Raw genomic sequence first — 18414 nt, forward strand, 5'->3', positions numbered from 1 at the left:
TTTTCTTACTAGCAGCCATCAAAAGGTATTTGTTGCTTCCACTGAGACCTTCTTTCCAAAAGAAGACAAGCAAGAGTGCTGAGACCCACTAATTTTGGATTTCTGCTTGGGGCTAATAAAGAAACAGGCCAAATTTTTCTCCAAAACATGGAGTGGGTGGAAGTAGACTGGGTTTCCCATAAGTTTAAGCAAATCTTAAACATTTTTGTAAAGGAATCCTGACCTTGCAGGCATAGACAAATCAAAATATTAATCCATCACCTCTCAGGATAGCAGAGATCAGCAGGGTTATCTCATCACATTTTGAAACTTTACACCTGGTAAACTAATGGAGTTGAGTAATAATAAATATATATCAACCACAAAATGTAGAATGAAGATCACTGTTACTATGGTTACTAGTTTTATTGGATTTAGCTATTTTTTACAGAAGCTCATCATAAACTTTAGTTGAGAAACAGACTGTAACTGCCTTCCTAATTCTGTTCATAATAATTAATAATCATTTTGATGTCAGAACTAGTACAGCAGAGACCTAGAGGCTCTTTGCTGCCCTTATGAGGCATTTTTTAACATGCAAATCTCAGGTCTTTCACAGCAGACATTTTGACTTGCCACAGTAAGAAAATCACAGGTGTAAATAATGAAATTAATTATGGCTGAGCTTCATTTAGCTGCTTTGACTTCAGATTCCTGGTATGGTGCTGGCTGGCTCACTAGCTTTACAAATGCTTGTCAGCCAAGTATTTAGCTACAGATTTATGAATAAAGATTCTTTACATATGTTTTTTGTTCGTTTATATAGTTAGTTTTTTGGGAAAATCTGGCTGGCAATAGCCAATACCACAAAACAAAAGAGGCTTCTGCATTATTAAATACATTTTATTACGTAAATCGCATTATTTTGACAGTCTGGCCTTTAAACATAAAGACAGTGCTAAACATTTCATGTATTTTGGTTGGGTAGATCTGCAACACAGAGCCATGCATTCTTTTGAGTCTTTTCCTGTTTGAGGTTTATGCATGGGTTTATGTACTGTATTTTTATGTTTCTAGATTTATTTGACCAGACACAGACAACCACACACCCTCCCCGCCCCCTATCCTCCCCCTCCCCTCCCTATCCTCCTCCAGCCCAGTCCTCTCTGCGTAGCTTCCCTCAACCCCAGTTGAACTGCTCTTCATCTTTTTGCGACAGGATGTCTGTGACCAGGCCGGTGCCGATGGTTCTGTTTCCGTCTCTCAGCGTGAACCTCTGGCCTTTCTCCAGAACCATTGGTTGGCGGAGCGTGAGCGTCAAGGAGGTGTCTTCCCCCGGCATCACCATTTCCTGAACGAAGATGAGAACGACAGACAGGAGAGTGGTTACTGTCCTTCAAAATCCTGTTGTTGTACTAAAGTAACATTTCAAGTCTCTATGCAAACAAAGACTCAACAGAGGCTGTCAAACTGCTTTTACAGATTTGACCTGAAACATCATGAAGTATAAGACGTTTACTACATGTGCACTATCTGGGTGAACTGTTGTGGACAGCATTCAAACTTGAAACTCTATTTGACAAACATTTACTGACAGACCGACACACACACAAACCTTGTCCTCGGGTAGAGTGACTCTGCAGGCCATGTCCCAGGTTAGAGAGAACATGACGGGCATGAAGTTGGTGACAAATGGTTTGTGTCTGCCTCCCTCCTCCTTACTCAGAACATACACCTGTAATACAGGAAGCACAAACATGTCCACACACACATTAGAGTTTCAGTTGCTGGATACAGTGAGATATGTAGTTCATTTTAAAATAGCAAAAACTAAACTCAGAAGTCTTTAACTCAGTGAAGTGAGTGATTACTGTGGCATCTGGCTGGTCTCCTAGTTTGCCTTTAAAACTGTTCTTTTGCCACTACACTTGTTGGATTATATACAGTCATGTAATAGATGCGACTATTGTCCTGTCTCCACTCAATAATCAGCCATTTAGATTAAATGATTGTTCAGAAATATTACAAATCAACAAGTGCAACTTTGTGCTCTCAGACCTGGGCCTTGATAGTCTGGTGCGGCATGATGGATCCTGGTTTGCACATCACCATCCCTCTCCTAATATCCTCTCTCTTCAGTCCACGGACCAGAGCGCCCAGGTTATCTCCTGCTTCTGCCCGATCCAGAGATTTATGGAACATCTCAATACCTGAGGAAAAACAGGACGAACAGCAAGGTGAAATTCCTGTGTAAACACCAATACTCATACAGTATTACATAACTTTGAACACATCAGAATCAGACTTGTATTCAGCAGCATTTTTAGAGCAGTAACTCATCATCTACGCATGCAAGTACACTCATTTTTTTCTTCATCAATGTATAAAGTGCTGGAGGACAATTACAAGATTGTTCCTGGACAGGTGACAAAATATTTTAATCCGCATGTGGGCCTTGAGGCGGAAAGTATAATTTAAAATTAACACATCAGCCCATAATCTCCCATACAGTAGGTGTTTATCTGGGCTGAGATCTTGTGCTTGTGAAGGCCATGACACATCAAACCATTCAGTGGGCCCTCATGCCCTGTATGGAAGCATCTGCATTTTGATTCAGGTTTTTTCCCTTTAATTTGTCACCCGGTGGGTCATGTGCGTTGTGAACAGCACAGAAGCTCCTCCTCTGAGTTTCTGTTGCTTTTTCCTTTAACTCACCTGTAACCACGGACTTGAAGGCGCGATTGTGGCCCACAAACTCACAGTCGTCTGCTTTCTTGATGATACCCCTCTCCATAGTGCCTGTCACCACAGTACCTCTGCCTGAACGACACAAATGATAACACTCATATTTAGAGCAAGTAACTTTTTCGCGTCACCACCATCTGACTCGTTTTTGCATTTTACAGCTAGCAGCAGAGCAAATTGGTCATATTTCACCACTACATACAGGGAACTACATTAAAGTTGTGAATTCATTACAAGAAACTAATACTGCCAATATTCCTCCTTAATTGTTAGCCTTACAGTTCAGTGTCGAGATGAAGTGTGTGCAGGTTGCATTTCTTATAATGTTTTCATACCTGGGATTGAGTAAACACCTTCAATGGGCAGAAGAAAAGGTTTTTCGAGCTCTCTTTTGGGCAGAGGAACGTAAGAATCCACGATCTCCAGCAGTTTCATCACTGCGTTCACACCAAGTTCAGGCTGTCTGCTCTGAGATGGAGCAAAGAAAAAAAATATTCAGTCGGTTCACATACAGATGCCTCACATCAGAGACTCAAAATGTACCGACAGGGTCGTAAACTACAAGTGAATTCAGCAGTGGTTAAGATGAGCAGATTTATCTATGACTGCCAGCATTCCCCTCACCTCCAGGGCGCAGAGAGCTGAGCCTATCACAACAGGCGTGTTCTCGCCATCGTAGCCGAACTCTGTGAGCAGCTCGCGGATCTCGATCTCCACCAGCTCCACCATCTCCTTGTCCTCCACGGCGTCGGCCTTGTTGATGAAAACCACCACATACTCGACGCCTATCTGCCTCGCCAACAGGAGGTGCTCTCGTGTCTGAGGCATCTGGCCGTCGGTGGCCGCCACCACCAGGATGCAGCCGTCCATCTGAGCTGTGCCTGTAATCATGTTCTGAAAAAGGAAAGAGGTCGGGGTAATTAAAGGGGATTAATTACATTTTTTAAGTAATTCATACAGTAAATGATTAAGCTTAAAATGCTTAAAGAGAAACAAGGATTCTGATCAGCTAAAAAAAACAAAGCTGCATCATGTTCAGCACTTTCAGGGTGCTTTGTGGAAGTAAAGCGGATTACCTTGACGTAGTCAGCATGACCAGGACAGTCTGTGTGAGCATAATGTCTGTTGGCTGTGGTGTACTCTACATGAGAGGCGTTGATGGTGATTCCTCTAGCCTTCTCCTCGGGGGCATTGTCAATGTCCTCGTATTTTTTATAGTTAGCACCACCAGCGTCAGAGAGCACTGAGGACCCAAAAAACACGCCACGGTTTTGATTTTCTGATTTCTTGTTTGACTTTTCATCATAGATCAGTGGAGCAAATTCAGTCTCAAGATCAAATTGTGTTGGATTTAAAAGCTATGACGTCAGCGATTCTACCTTTTGTGATGGCTGCGGTCAGGGTTGTCTTGCCGTGATCAACATGGCCAATTGTTCCGATGTTCACATGGGGCTTGTCTCTGCTGTATGTCTTCTTAGCCTCTGCAGCAAAAGTCCGCCGACTCAGAGGCACAGCACACTATGAGACAAAGACAAACCGGGAAATTACAGTTACAAAATCCACAGTAAACAGCATGTAAACACTGCAGTTTGTGAGCACACTCACCAATTTGAAGGAGCTGTGCAGGAGGCCTGGCGAAGACAGCTGAAGGGCTGAGAAGAAGGAATGAAAATATGAGAATCATATAAACTTAGAAAATGGATAATTATGTGACAGGATACTCCAGTGTAGTTCATCCTATAATTCCAATAGCGAAATATAATTATTAAATAATGTTCATAGTAAAGTAATTTTCAATAAATTTATAGGTAAATATTATATTAAGAAATATTATTTTGACAAAGCAATTCTAAAGCCTCAATTAAGTATATGGTAACACTTCATTTTACAGGTCCACAAATGTCATGGTAATAAGGTGATAATTAGCAAATAACCTATTTGAAATTTCTTTGGAATTACCCCAATATTGACCTATACATTTATTGAAAATTACTTTACTATAAACATTATTTAATAATTATATTTCGCTACTTCACAATAGCTGGTCATTTATTTAATACATATCCAGGAAAAGAATACAGAGTCAATTGATATGCTTTATTTCCATGTCTGCTGGTAAATAGATAATAATTAGCAAATAACTTCTTTGAAATTTCTTTAAAAACTTCCTGAATCATGACATCAGCTACCAGGTTACATTTGTGTGTAGACAATAAGTCACACAATGGTGAGATTGGTGCCTGATCAGAAGTGTTTTCTATTAGTTTTGGAGGTAATTATTTGGTAAATATCGGTGGTAATTTGGCAGTAATTCCAAAGAAATTCCAAATAGGTAACTTGCTTATTATCACCTAATTACCATGAAATTTGCAGACCTGTAAAATGAAGTGTTACCAAATATAGTCATGCATTAAGGTTACATGATATATTCCATAATTTTCTACTGGTACCACTGACTCAGTGTTTACCATTTTAAAACGTTCTACCTAGATTTCAGAAGTGGCAGACAAAAGAAATGAGTGGCCGGTAGAAATGTTCAGTGACCTGCTCAGTGGCAGGTGAGGAAAAAGGTTTATTTCAGACCCGGCCTGTAAATCAAACTCGGACACAGTCCCATTCCTATAATCAGAACATACTGATGGACTTTGTTCAATGCAGGTGCAAAACAGATATGCTTACCGTGTATTACATTAAATAAAATGACAGTGATGCTTAACCCTGTTACTTATTTAACACTTGCATAATTTAGATTTTGATTGGACAGTCAGCAAAGGTGTGTGAGGCACTATTGATATCAATGAGATGTCTGCACTGATTGAAACAGACATGTAGACAACAACATGTTCAGTCACTGTTCAGTTGGTATATTTAATTTAAGCTTTAGAATTGCTTTGTAAAAATAATATTTCTTAATATAAGGAAAACCTGTCTGCCATGGTGGCAGGTGACCTGAAATGTATACTAACTTCATTCACTGTTTACAGGTTACATCAAGCAGCTAACAGCAGCTCTGCAGCAGCTGGCATTAAACCCTTTGAACAAGAAGACTCATTCTCCTTCAAATGAGCTGCTACCAGTTATTCAAACTGTGAGCTTAGATACCTGGCTGTCTGTAATATTAGCAAGTTTCAATCATGCTTCATCAGTGAGTCCTCATTCTCTGCTCTAACTGAATGACTGAGCTGCATCGTTAGCTAACTCTCTTTGGTAACGTGACCTTGCTCTGCTCTGCTATCCAACAGACAGCAGCATCTCTTTACTTAATTATGTTTCTACAAAAGCAAACAACACATTATGTTATGTGCAGAACGCATCAGATTGCTATGAATCAACACACAGTCAGAGATACACGTGGAGTCAGTTACTAGAAGAGAATTAAACGGTTTTACCGGAGAAACATGCTCGCAGTCCCACAAGCGACGCCATCTTGGATGGATAGCCAACCCAGAGACGAGTAAAATATCAAGAGAGTACCCTGACCAGCCCTAGAGTTGTTAGCTTAAGCAGCTCCAAGCAGCAGACAGAATAGTGTTTAATTTAGGTAATACAACCACACACATCAAGTAACTACTTAATTAAGTCCTCTGATAGGAGAAAGTGCCAAACTACAGGTTTTAGGATCCCTACTAGTAGTAGAAGTAGTTCGTTTTTGAAGTTATTGTAAAAACTGCATTGTATTCACTTGTCACGCTTTTAAAAAAATTGTAAATATATAAATCTAGTATGTTTATGCTATTCATTAATCATACAATCACATATATTGTAACATTATATATTATATAAACTATATCGGAAGTTCATTATTTGCCACTTCCTGCGTTTCAGGGGGATCTCATGAGGTACTCCTCTCTGTTTTACTGAAACTCTCTGAACGTCTTACGTACAAAACGTGCATGATTACCGTAAACACGCTAATATGGTTAAATTTGTTGTTGTGCCTTTTAAATGCAAATGTTGTATTACTGCCAGTTGTAGTATATAATAATTTTTGAAAGGCTAAATTGGCGTAGAAAATGTGAAGAGCGAAATGACTTTGAGGTGAGGAAAGAATACGGTAAACACATTTTTGCTTGTCACTTTGGTTCAAGGTTTACGGTACAGCCTCCATGAGATGAGCTAACGTTAGCTAGAAGGTTCTAGCACATGTTTCTGTGTTTAAAGGAGTTTAAAGGTGGAGTTAACCTGCTATAAAAAGACTCTGTGTGTCCATTTATCCAACACAGCTTTATAGGACTATTGTAAAGGTAAGTTGTGTGAAGATTAAGGATTGTGTAGGGCTGCTAAGTTTCTGAAATATATGTTATTTAGCCTGATTCTAGTGATGTTTTCTGATCTGTTACTGTCAAACAGCAGTGTGTGGTGATGTTAATGCTAGTATCTTTAAGAGTATAGTTAGAAGCTAAACAAAGTCTAAGTGGGAGAAATGAGGAGTATGGAAGGAAGGAACAGGAGAGATGAGACAATCATATCAAGACTTAGATCTGGACACACTGGACTAAACAGCACACTATTTAAAATAGGTAAACATGACACAGGTAGATGTAATTATTGTGGACAAGAGGAAACTGTATTGTGAGAGATATGAGGAAGAAAGAAGGCATTTGAGTCAGGGCCTCAAAGAGATTAAAGTACACTTTGATTTAATAGATAATCTACAAAAGAACTCACTAAATGAGTGTTATATAATATTATTTCAGTATCTTAGACAAATTAATATGATTGGAAAAATATGAGGTTGTTTGTTTTCTTTTTCTTTTTAATTTTCTTTTTCTTTTTATATTTAGTTAAGTTACAAAAGTCTGCTGGGTTTGGGATTCATAGTCTATCTACTGCTCGTCATTCTAGGTTGTGTTGCTGATGTTGTCTTGTTTTCCTCCTCAGACAGACAGTGCACATCATGGCAGAAGACAAACCAGACCAGACCAGGAGGTACCCCCAGAACCTGCAGGGGGTCCTGAGGCTGGCGGTGGATGCTGGATCAGCCGCAGAGGGACCGGCTTCTGTTGAACCCATGACAGAAGAGGTAAGGAGGACCTGTTCATTATATACATGTCAAACCTGAGAAAACCCATATACACCTCATTGGGTCCAGACTTTTCTAGTTCACCTCAGTTAGTCCCCCACACAGGACCTAAGAACACCTCAGTTAGTCCCCCTTCGTGATGAAAGTAATTGTTAGTTTTAGTCCGAGACACAAGCGCTCTTCAAGTGCTCAAAACAATTCGGAGGCATTGTGCCAGCACAAGGTCATATGTGTTTAGCCATTGTTTCTCATAATGTATCAGAACCAAATGGGTTCCTCTGAAATGAAATCTCTTTCTCAAGTCAATTTGGCCTCAGTCCAGATACTCTTTGGTCCTTTTGGATTTTTGTGTGGGTTTGAAACGTTTTTAAAAAAGGACAGTCCATCACATTTTTATTTGGACCCATGACGACCTCTATCTTGCATCAAAAGTAATTGTACTCTTTCTTTGTTCCAGAGGAAAACGTGGCTGAGAGATGCTCTTGCAGAAGTCTGTAGAGGGCAGATGGATGAAGTGGAGCAGATGAAGCGGTGCTTAGCCGTCTTATGCAAAGAGGGAACGAGCGAAAGGGAGCGAGAAGGAGAGGATGAAGAGGATGAAGATGTGCGAGAAACAGCCTTTGAGACGCTGTCAGAGTTGTGTGAGAACCTGGACAATGCTAGAGGTTTGTAATAAAATCATATTAGAGTTGATATTTTCCAAGCAGTCTATAGATGAGATGTTAGCATGGACCTAGAGCCACGAGCTACATCGATGTTCTGGATAAAAATACTCTTAGTTCGCTCTATCCTGACTGTGTCCCCTGTTCCTCTGCTTCACAGACCTAATGACTCTTGGTGGACTGGATCTGTGCTCCTCCCAGTTTCTGTGTCATGCTGAAAGTGGACTGAGGTGGCGTGCTGCCCAGCTTATCGCTTCCTGCGCCCAGAACATGCCGGAGGTGCAGGTCTACTTGCTTAGCATCGGGGCGCTGCCAAAGCTGCTGCAGCTGACCGACTCAGACCCCCACCCCACCGTCAGAGTAAAAGCCCTCTACGCTGTGTCGTGTGAGTATCTAACACAGAGCTGCAAAAATTCACTACAAAACATGTTCATGCTCAATACTGTCTTGAAACTGGCTAAAAATAATAATGACTAGTAGTTTAATCAGAAGCATCACTGGGTTTTCTGACCACACTGAATGTGAGCATGTAAAGCATTTAGATTAGATTGTGATGCTGCTTGATGTTCAAGATACAGTACACCTCTGAACAAAACTGTATCCTGTTGTGACTTCAGGTCTGGTTCGAGAGCAGGAGGCAGGACTCCAGGCGTTCTTGTCCCAGGATGGCTTCTCAATGCTGATGCGAGGCATGCAGTCGGACAACGAGAAGCTCAGGACCAAGTCTGCATTCCTTCTGCTCAACCTGCTGATGGCACATCCCGAACAGAAAGGTACAAATGAGGGACGCATCGAAACAGGACAGTGCCGTTAAACTAAGGATTTTTTTTTTATTTTATTCTTTGTCAAAAAGCTGGCATTCAGAGTTAGACCATGTTGTGATACTACAGTCCTTGTTTCATCCTCTCAGTCAACCTTTGCTCTATTAAGCATGTTAGCAATGACAGTGTAAAGTTGCTTCTTTCACTTTGTGTCTGATATATCTATATCTGTCTCCTCCTTCCTGCAGACACCGTTGTCTCTATGGGTATGGGGCAGCAACTGGTATCTGTTCTCCGCACACCACACTCACCTTTCCATGAACACGTGCTTGGCGCCCTTTGCTGGTAAGAAACACTCTCCACCTCTCTGTCTCCAACACTCCCAAGTGACATGAATTTATGGTTCACATTAGTAATTATACCCTTTTGTGTGTGATGTCTGTCTAGTCTGGTGGAAGACTGTCCACAGGGTCTGAAAGACTGCAGGAATCCTGCTCTGGGTCTGGAGGAGTTACTCAAACAGCGATCCAGAGAGCTCAAAGGACAAGAAGAGAGTCAGGTAATTCCTACGTCTTTGAGTCTGATGGTAAAAGATGGTGAAACTGGGTTCAAGTATTATGAGAATTCAGAGCAAAAATTGTGTTTTAGTTAGGGCTGTCAATCGATTAAAATATTTAATTGCGATTAATCGCATGATTGTCCATAGTTAATTGCGATTAATCGAAAATTAATTGCACATTTTTAACTGTTCAAAATGTACCTTAAAGGGAGATTTGTCAAGTATTTAATACTCTTTATCAACATGGGAGTGGGCAAATATGCTGTCTAGGATTAGGCTCAATCCTTCTCCAGGAAACAGTTTTTAAAGTCACATTTTTGTTTCCAACAGGAAGAACTGGACTTCTGTGAGCGATTGAGGGTTATTTGTTTCCGCGGGCAACAGTCGGATGACAATGGGATGGATCGCTGAAGTCTTATTTACCTCACCCTTTTTGGTATCAGTGTGCAAAGTTGTAACAGGACATTCATGATCTGGGTCTTGTTTCAGAAAGCAGGTTCAACAAACTCTGAGCCTCGGCCTGAAATCTGAGTCGATGAAAAACTCAGAATTTTTGGTTTCAGAACAGCTGATCAGAGTTTGTTCAATCAATTCTAATTGGTTCACTCCGAGTCAAGCTCATGCATGGTGAATTAAAAAAGCCATCAACAATGGAGCTCTGATACTACGATTCACCGTGGCAACAGGTAAATAAAAGTAAATAATAATGTGATTGGTGATGGTGTTACCATGGTAACTGACCCAGAGTTTGCATTCGCTCTCTTCCTGCAACTGAAAACCCAGAGTTTCCCTCATCTCAGAGTTAACTAACTCAGAGTTTTCACTGAACCAGCTTTCTGAAACCGGGCCCTGGATCGTGGATGTTAAGAAACGTTTTTGAGTGTTACGACCGTCCATACTTTGCATGTCATGCAGGAGCTGTATTTTACTGTGTAAATAGCTCTAATGTATAAAATACTTTTTCAAGTCAGCTTTTATTTTAGTCCACTCTTTTCAGTTTTCTTCATATCTTAAATATAATACCTAACCAAATACCAATCTGCATCACAGGCAGTGTGTAAGTATTGATATGTATGTCCCAGTGTTAATTCAGTTACATGTACAACTCATTTTTAATTGTTGTAAGTTAAGTTTGACTAAAGTCTCTGATTTCATCTGATCTTCATTTCATTTTAGTCAATTGTCTCTTAAAACATGACTCAGAATTATGGACATCATTGTTTGTTTTTTTCACACCACATTTATTTATTATTAACAAAACAAATTGGCATATTATTATACATATAATGACCAGCTTACAAGTGGAAAACATGTGCACCACATACACAACATAAACATAAACAATATTTTGGCTCAAATCACAGAATACAGATGTTATTCTAAACTGACATTTGTGGAGTTTCTTTTACTTTTGTTTGTAGACTTTGGTATTTTTTATAATGGTATGACTATTGATATGATTATTCAAATGCAAACTGGAAACTGTCCTATCTTTACTTGTTTCCTGTATTTGATATAAATAGTATTTACCTCTCGAACATCTCTAGTATTTAAAGGCAGTCTGAGGAGGTTATACTTCAGACTTTGGGGATGCTACAGGGATGCTGTTTAGGAACTCTTCCATTTTGCCAATCCATCCTTGTTCGCCACCGCCTTTATATCGCCCACAGCTATTAGTAGCTGAGCCAAATAATATGTCACCATGACAAAAGCATGACCGTGCTCCATTGGTGCCATCACTTTGAAAGCTTGCACAGCCAGTGACATGTCGGACACCATGAAGGACAAACTTCCCAACAGTGTTGCTGCGTGGCGGGTTCTGATTGCTAACGCCCCCATTAGAACAATTAAGACAATGTAGACCCCCACAGCTGGAAGCAACACTTCTGAGTCTGGAGCCTTCTGCAGGAATGGATATATGTGGATGTAGAAACCTCCTCCCACCATGAACAGGATCAGATATAGAAAACGGATCCAGAGGGAAGAGGAAGAGGAATATGCCGTATAGTGACTGGAGAGAAAGGTGAGTGAGTACAGCAGATGGGCCGCAGCAAATGCACCCATTCCTGAAACAGATGTGTGAGATGTTAAGGACATACATTAATAAACATCTGGTAAATTAATTATTTGCAACATGCAAATCTTTGCAGCTTGACTTTAGAGCTTTCTAATAATCACAATGAAGATATTTATTTTTATGATTACATTTATTACTATATCTGCATGCCCATACTGTATATTCTCTAATTATAAGGCAAACGTACAGCTTAATTTGCATTTTGAAAAATGCCCCGATTTGTGCTTCACTCATGTACAAACTCTTACCATGCAGAAAGAGCTCAGGCCACACCAGGCAGCAGTCACCTACAGCAGAGAAGAGCAGTCCTCCCACCACACCCAGGATACTCTGACCTCCGTTCCAGCTCAGCACTACTGCAGCCAATAGGAGCGTCGGTGCTGATTTGACACCTGCAGACATGATGGACGCGGGTGTGTCAGGTGTCCACAGGTAGAAGTACACAGCTATGGACGAGAAGAAAGGCAAGAGAGAAAGAAGGACAGCACAGAACTGATAGATAAAGAGAAACAGTAGGAAACGGGGAGACAAATCACAATTTAAGTTTTTAAGAGATGGCTAAAATTATGAAAATGTTATCCTTTCCACATGGAGAAAGCTGTTGTAACATAAACAACTACTGACACAACGACTGTAAATAAGAGTAAATTATTTTTCCGTACCATGTTTCTCTTCTTCCGCCTGTCATAGGCATCTGTCTCAAGGATGTCCATCGTCTCAGAGTCAGCACAGATGTCTCAGTTGGATGACCCTGTCCTCTCAGGTACCATATATTTCCTTCAGTCTTTGCAGTTCTTCCTTTACCGTCTTGGCCACCAACACATATAATCCTCTGATGTTCTCGTCTTGTTCCCTCCTGTCTCGAATCTCTGCCGCGTCTCTCAGTCTGTTGGTATTTCACAGCAATGAACTTTGGACAGATCCTTGCTGTCTGATTGCACTCTGATAACCAATGTCCTCCCCGTTTTGAGTGCTCATGGACAACCAGCTGACCTTTGACCTCTTCGGCTGGAATGTACTAGTGACATCAACACATGAGGGGCAAAGTTCAACTGGTAAACTCATATGATAAAGGTTGATTTCTTACTGTACATGTGAACTTCTGATGATTGTTGGTACAGTAATGATAAACTAATGGTGGGCAAAAGGCCAGAAAAGGATTTACTTTGCCTTTGAGTCATATCTCTAAACCTTGTAGGAGATGCAAAATGAACTATTTGTCTCCCTGCACAACTATGACCAGAGAGAGAGAAATAACTCACTACTGTATGTCAAGGCTGGAAACACCCAACCAAGTAACACCATCCTATTTTCAAAACTGTCTAATGTGAAAGCAAAAAAGCTGCTGCTGTACAGGATTATTTACCAACAAATGTTTAATATGTGATATATGAGGGTACTGCAAAAATGCAAAATCTTACAAAGTATATTTGTCTAATTACTAGTCAAAATATCTCATAACACTTAATGAAAGACATAGTCACCTAACAAGTAACATTTCAGTGAGATATAGAGACTTGTTTTTAGACAATGCATAATATCTTAAGTGAAAAAAATACTACTTTTGAGCATTACAAGCTTATTATGACACACAGCTCTTCCTGCTACAAGTGAAATAAAGCTCAAAAACAGTTTTCCCAGCTAATTTATAGATCTCTTTTATCCTGAAAGGCCTAAATATTACATCTCATTTCAAGAAATCTTTCCAACTTGTTCCACTGGCAGAGTTTTAAAAAACTCATAAGCAGAAACATCTTGTATTCATTGTTTTTATTACTTATTTTTGAAGAGTTCACCAGATGGCCACATTGCGTCAGATTTCTCCAAAAAGGCGAGAGACACACCATTTGAACAGAAAAAAAACAACAGAGCTATGTAGTTGATAAAAAATAAACATGTGCTTGCAGGACAAATAAAAGAAAAATAAACATGTTGACTGATACAGAACATGTAGTGTAAGATCAATTTCTGTCTCATCTGTCATACACAATTTTATTCTGTGATGCACTTTACAAGAGATTCTGAATGCACATGAAATCAAAATTGTTTTAAATGTATGGAGGAGGAGGAGGAGATCAGCGTGTGACAGTTCCACACATTGAAGGACTAATAATGATTAACTACGGCCTCTCTGAGTTAAACTTTGTACTCTGCTTTCCCACAATTCCTGGAGTCGTGGGCCGGTTGTTGTGCTTCAAGTTGGGAGTTACACAGCTCTGCAGGGGTGTGGGATTATCTGGTGAGTAAAGCAATAAATAGTAAGTGTTATACTGGTAAAGATAGGAAGTAAGGTCAAAAGCATACATGTTTGTGTGTTGGTTTGTGTTGTCAAGTTGCAGGTGAATGTTCTGGGCTTTTCTCAGCATGTTTCCTTTCTCAGCACAGGACATGGCAACCAGCTCTTCCTCACAAAGGATTGGAGTTGTAGGATACGGACATCTAGGTCTGAACTCCCCCTCTCAAACACACTTTCTGACGTACATCCTTATGAGTCTTTTGTTTAGATCTATCCATCATGTGTGTTTGTGTGTGTGTGTGCTTCAGGGCAGTACCTGGTGCAGAGGATCCTTAAAGATGGAGCTGCTCTTGGTCTATCGCTGGCTTTCGTTTGGAACAGAAATTCAGACAAGCTGAAAGATTTAGTTCCTGATGAACTCATACTTGGGGATCTATCATCCTTTGCAGACAGGTGAAAACACACACACACATAAGTAATATAATAAACCCATATGCAAAACACCAGCATCCTATATGATCTCTGTGCTACCATAGTAGACAGCATGCACCTAATGTGCCTTGACATCTTTTTAACAAAACGTTTTATAACTGTGTGTTTTACAGGCGATGTGATGTGATTGTAGAGGTGTGCCATCCGCAGATAGTGAAAGAATTTGGGCATCACTTCCTTTCTCAGTGTCATTTCATGGTGAGAGTCTCCTCTGTTTGTGTGGTTGTTGCAAAACAGGGTATTTAATTTTTCTATTTTGCAGCATTTTATATAGATAGAAATAGATTAGCCTTCATAAATCATTTGTTTCTTATGTTCCTGCTTCTCAACTTTAAGACTAAAACAGATAAGAGTAAGACAGGTGACGAGGTGTGTTTATCAGTGAGGCTTTGATTAACTGGACACTGGTGTATTCTGAAGAGGAGATTTAGTTATTATAATCTTTTTGGTTTTATGTATGTTAGGGATTGTCAGTATGTTTGGCCAACTGTCTGATACATTTCAACATGGTAGCATAGTTTTATTTAGTTTAGTTTTTATTCTTAAAATAAAATAGGCACTGCCTATGTCCGTTATAGAAAATTAAAACACATAAACTGACACAAAGTTTCATCTGTTCGGACTGTTAATCTCAGCATTATGACGTCCTCTTTGTGCCTTTATTTTCTCCTCCTCCTCTCAGGTGGGCTCTCCCTCTGCCCTCTCTGATCCGGATCTGAACCAGAAGTTGCGTCAGGCGGCTCAGCAGCATGGTAGGACGCTCTACGTCCCCAGTGGTGCATTATGGGGAGGCCAGGACATCCAGAGGCTGAATGATAGCGGAGCCTTGAAGGTAACACGGGGCTAGTGCAGGTGTGATGTCAGACAGAGTGGTGCAGGAATAATAATAACTTTATTTATATAGCACTTTTCAAAAACAAGTTGCAAAGTGCTTTACAAAGACATAAAAAGCAATTAGTAATAAATAAAAATAGAATGGATACAGTAAAAATGACAAGCAAGGTATGAAGTACTAAAACACACAATAACAACAAGTACAATAAAAGCAGAAGAATAACCAATTAAGAGAAATCAATTAAGAGAAAACAATTCTGAAAAAGTGTTTTTTTAAAAGGGATTGAAAGACAAACAGAGTTAGCCTACCTGATCTCCTCCGGCAGGTCGTTCCAGAGTCGGGGGTCTTGACTCCAAAGGCTCAGTCTCCTCTGGCTTTTAGCATTGATCTAGGAATAACTAAAAGACCTCTGCCGGAGGATCTCAGGCTGCATTCAGGCCCGTAAAGGGGTCAGTAGGTCAGTGATATAATCAAGGGCCAACCCCATCCGTGCTTTAAAAGTAATCATTAAAATGTTTAAATCAATTCTAAGATGTAAGGTAACCAATGTAGAGATGCTAAAACAGGCATTATGTGGACTCTTCTGTTGGACTTTGAACAAGTTGAAGTTTGGAGAGGTTGTGTTGGGTGAGACAGGAATACAGTGAGTTCCCGTAGTCTAAACGGGATGTAATAAAAGCGTGGATGACAGTTTTTTTTTAGATACTATGAAGTTGTAAAAAGCAAGATTGAATACCAGACTTCACCTGTTGGTCAAAGTTAAGTTTGTTAAGTTAACTCCTAGATTTCTGCACTGGGTTTTTATGCAGCAGGACAGAGAACCTGAGTGAGAGTAGAAGTGCTCGCTAGACCTATGATGATGGCTCTACACATGGTTTAGACTTAGAGACTTTCTTATTTTATTCTCAGGATATGAGTGTCTTCTAGGTAAACCTTATTGTCTGTTTCTTCTCTTGTTTTCAGGCTTTGTTTATAAGAATGTCCAAGCATCCATCCTGCTTCCGGCTGACAGGAGACGTCCTCTCTGACTGGACGGAGGGAGAGGGCAGGCGTGTTTTATTCAGAGGATCAGTGGCAGAGTTGTGCCCACTCGCTCCAAACAACGTTAACACCATGGCAGCAGCAGCAGTGGCAGCAGGAACACTCGGCTTCACTGGTGTTCAGGGAGAGATTGTGTCTGATACAGCGTGAGTCTTTCTTAACAAATCTGACTGACCTGATGCAGCCTTTCATATCTGCTTAAATGACACTTTTCACACCTCTTCATGCCCCAGGTTAAGTGACTATCATGTGGTGGAGGTGGATGTGATGGGGTCCGGGGGCTTCTCAGTAAACACAGTGAGGAGAAATCCAGCCAAACTCGGAGCTGTAACCGGCAGCGCAACATACAACTCCTTCTGGAATAGTTTACTAGGTGAGTCCTGCATGGTCAGATCCAAATACAAAAATACTCTGTTACAAGTAATTAAGTATTATCAGCAAATTGTAAGTAAAAGTACTTGTTATGCAAAAAAAAATGCCCCTGTGACTGATATATATTTACATATTACATGATTACATATTGTTAATACTAATGCATCAATTCATCAGCAGCATCTTACTGGTGTACCTGAGTGAGGTGGAACTAGTTTTACTGTAGCTATATATCCAGTAGGTAGTTTAGTCCAGGTGTTACCAACCTGTGACAAAAGGGTCACAAGAAACATCTGACAACATCTGGTTGTGAGATGATTAATGGGGTTGGAAAGAAGAAAAAAACTAAGTTCTGCTGCAAAAATGTGTATGGACTTTTCTATAATCTTTGCTTTTGTGAAATAGTGTCTAAGTTTACCTTTTTGGGCCTCGAGCAATTATTTATATTAAATCATCACGTAAGACGTTTAGAGGTAGAATCTCATTTTGTTGGAACTGCTCATAGACATCTGAAACGTGACAAGGGGCCTCAACAAGACACTTTTTGGTAAGGGTCCGCAAGCAAAAAGGATTTGATCTTTAAAGGACCAGTGTGTAGCATTTAGAGGGATCTATTAGCAGAAATGGAATATAATATTCATAACTTTTTTTTTTTTTTAGTGTATAATCAACAGAATCATCAGATCATCATCAGAATCATTGTGTTTTCGTCACCTTAGAATGAGCCGTTTACATCTACATAGGGAGCGGGTCCTCTTCACAGAGCCAGTCGCCATGTTTCTTCAGTAACCCAGAACGGACAAACCAAAACTCTAGAGAGGGACATTCACGTTTTCGCGTTGGCCACCGTAGTTCTCCTAAACGCTTGGCACACGGGAGAAGTTTCAGTTTGTTGCAATCTGCACCTCACCGCTAGATGCCGCCAATTCCTACACACTGCTCCTTTAACAATGTGATGTATTTTATAAGCTTATCACATGCTTATAGAATCTTAATTTGAAAGGTAACTATAGTAACTACAGCTGTCAGATAAATGTAGTGGAGTAAAAAGAACAATATTTCAAGGTGTAGTTTAGGGGTTAAAGCACCTATGAACTGCAATGTCTCCCACTTCCAGTCTGGCTGGAGACCTTTTATTTGAATTCTGTCTGCCTTATTTCCTGTCATCTCTCTACTCATGCTCAATAACATACTTTAAAAAGTAGTTTTTCCCTCTGAAATGTAGTGAAGTAGAAGTATAAAGCTGCATAAAATGACTCAAGTAAAGTACAAGTACCTTGAGTAAATGTACTTCCACCACTGTCTCCTTGAGAGTCGATTGGAAACAGCAATGTAATTAATGTGTCATAGTAATAACAGTTTAGGTCATACTTGGAGAGAATATCTTGAGTTTTATGTGTGCAAGCAAGTGAATTGTTGTCTATTCTGTTTTTACCATTTATATGATTTGTTATTACAGTTTGCAAAGGTCACGGGGGTCGAGTTTACTTGTGCTGAAGCAGACGAGAACAGTAAGAACACCCAGATAAATGAGTTGTGTGTGGATGGAGTCACTGGATCAGTATGTTACTGAGGTCCTTACCTTTGGATATTTGTGTTCCAATAAACTGCATACAAAGAAAAAAGAGAAAG

The 18414-nt window shown here is 40.1% G+C and overlaps 4 protein-coding genes across 6 annotated transcripts; 2 read left to right on the top strand and 2 right to left on the bottom strand.

Moving 5' to 3' along the window:
- Positions 1-861: 861 nt before the first annotated feature.
- tufm (Tu translation elongation factor, mitochondrial) lies at positions 862-6225 on the bottom strand. Its single transcript, XM_074655743.1, has 10 exons — positions 6114-6225; positions 4330-4376; positions 4104-4242; positions 3801-3967; positions 3349-3618; positions 3060-3192; positions 2695-2799; positions 2038-2189; positions 1595-1714; positions 862-1330 (listed from the first exon to the last, which is right to left on the bottom strand). Exons 1-10 carry the CDS (start codon positions 6148-6150, stop codon positions 1160-1162), a joined length of 1341 nt encoding a protein of 446 aa, XP_074511844.1. The 5' UTR covers positions 6151-6225; the 3' UTR covers positions 862-1159.
- A 606-nt stretch (positions 6226-6831) lies between these two features.
- hspbp1 (HSPA (heat shock 70kDa) binding protein, cytoplasmic cochaperone 1) lies at positions 6832-11117 on the top strand. Of its 2 annotated transcripts, none has more exons than XM_074655746.1 (8): positions 6832-6968; positions 7606-7747; positions 8205-8412; positions 8570-8794; positions 9027-9182; positions 9419-9515; positions 9618-9729; positions 10060-11117. In XM_074655746.1, the coding sequence occupies exons 2-8, from the start codon at positions 7622-7624 to the stop codon at positions 10138-10140; spliced, it is 1005 nt and encodes a 334-aa protein (XP_074511847.1). In that variant the 5' UTR covers positions 6832-6968; positions 7606-7621; the 3' UTR covers positions 10141-11117. The 2 variants fall into 2 exon arrangements, with proteins under 2 accessions (XP_074511847.1, XP_074511848.1); XM_074655747.1 differs by lacking the exon at positions 6832-6968 and adding an exon at positions 7145-7244.
- A 61-nt stretch (positions 11118-11178) lies between these two features.
- On the bottom strand, positions 11179-12609 carry tmem86b (transmembrane protein 86B). Its single transcript, XM_074655748.1, has 3 exons — positions 12469-12609; positions 12055-12298; positions 11179-11795 (listed from the first exon to the last, which is right to left on the bottom strand). Exons 1-3 carry the CDS (start codon positions 12517-12519, stop codon positions 11338-11340), a joined length of 753 nt encoding a protein of 250 aa, XP_074511849.1. The 5' UTR covers positions 12520-12609; the 3' UTR covers positions 11179-11337.
- Positions 12610-12788: 179 nt separating this feature from the next.
- Positions 12789-18413, top strand: aspdh (aspartate dehydrogenase domain containing). 2 transcript variants are annotated; one of them, XM_074655744.1, is made up of 8 exons: positions 12789-14045; positions 14187-14249; positions 14351-14495; positions 14648-14732; positions 15217-15366; positions 16333-16556; positions 16644-16783; positions 18242-18413. In XM_074655744.1, exons 1-8 carry the CDS (start codon positions 13859-13861, stop codon positions 18277-18279), a joined length of 1032 nt encoding a protein of 343 aa, XP_074511845.1. In that variant the 5' UTR covers positions 12789-13858; the 3' UTR covers positions 18280-18413. The 2 variants fall into 2 exon arrangements, with proteins under 2 accessions (XP_074511845.1, XP_074511846.1); XM_074655745.1 differs by having other exon boundaries at positions 14192-14249.
- The last annotated feature ends 1 nt before the right edge of the window (position 18414 follows it).

Source organism: Sebastes fasciatus, chromosome 13 (assembly GCF_043250625.1).
Source record: "Sebastes fasciatus isolate fSebFas1 chromosome 13, fSebFas1.pri, whole genome shotgun sequence".
NCBI classification, from domain to species: Eukaryota; Metazoa; Chordata; class Actinopteri; order Perciformes; family Sebastidae; genus Sebastes; species Sebastes fasciatus.

What these genes read in the sequence shown, in the direction of transcription:
- aspdh (XM_074655744.1), top strand. Translation starts at nt 13,859, where the DNA reads ATGTATGGAGGAGGAGGAGGAGATCAGCGTGTGACAGTTCCACACATT. An exon ending in CAGGGGTGTGGGATTATCTG is followed by an intron (nt 14,046 to 14,186) that starts GTGAGTAAAGCA and finishes TTCCTTTCTCAG; the next exon opens with CACAGGACATGGCAACCAGC. An exon ending in GAGATTGTGTCTGATACAGC is followed by an intron (nt 16,557 to 16,643) that starts GTGAGTCTTTCT and finishes TTCATGCCCCAG; the next exon opens with GTTAAGTGACTATCATGTGG.
- tmem86b (XM_074655748.1), bottom strand. Translation starts at nt 12,519, where the DNA reads ATGGACATCCTTGAGACAGATGCCTATGACAGGCGGAAGAAGAGAAAC. An exon ending in GGCGGAAGAAGAGAAACATG is followed by an intron (nt 12,299 to 12,468) that starts GTACGGAAAAAT and finishes TTTATCTATCAG; the next exon opens with TTCTGTGCTGTCCTTCTTTC. An exon ending in GCCTGAGCTCTTTCTGCATG is followed by an intron (nt 11,796 to 12,054) that starts GTAAGAGTTTGT and finishes CATCTGTTTCAG; the next exon opens with GAATGGGTGCATTTGCTGCG.
- hspbp1 (XM_074655746.1), top strand. Translation starts at nt 7,622, where the DNA reads ATGGCAGAAGACAAACCAGACCAGACCAGGAGGTACCCCCAGAACCTG. An exon ending in GTGCTTGGCGCCCTTTGCTG is followed by an intron (nt 9,516 to 9,617) that starts GTAAGAAACACT and finishes ATGTCTGTCTAG; the next exon opens with TCTGGTGGAAGACTGTCCAC. An exon ending in AAGGACAAGAAGAGAGTCAG is followed by an intron (nt 9,730 to 10,059) that starts GTAATTCCTACG and finishes TGTTTCCAACAG; the next exon opens with GAAGAACTGGACTTCTGTGA.
- tufm (XM_074655743.1), bottom strand. Translation starts at nt 6,150, where the DNA reads ATGGCGTCGCTTGTGGGACTGCGAGCATGTTTCTCCG. An exon ending in GTCATGCTGACTACGTCAAG is followed by an intron (nt 3,619 to 3,800) that starts GTAATCCGCTTT and finishes TTCCTTTTTCAG; the next exon opens with AACATGATTACAGGCACAGC. An exon ending in ACCAGACTATCAAGGCCCAG is followed by an intron (nt 1,715 to 2,037) that starts GTCTGAGAGCAC and finishes CCTGTATTACAG; the next exon opens with GTGTATGTTCTGAGTAAGGA.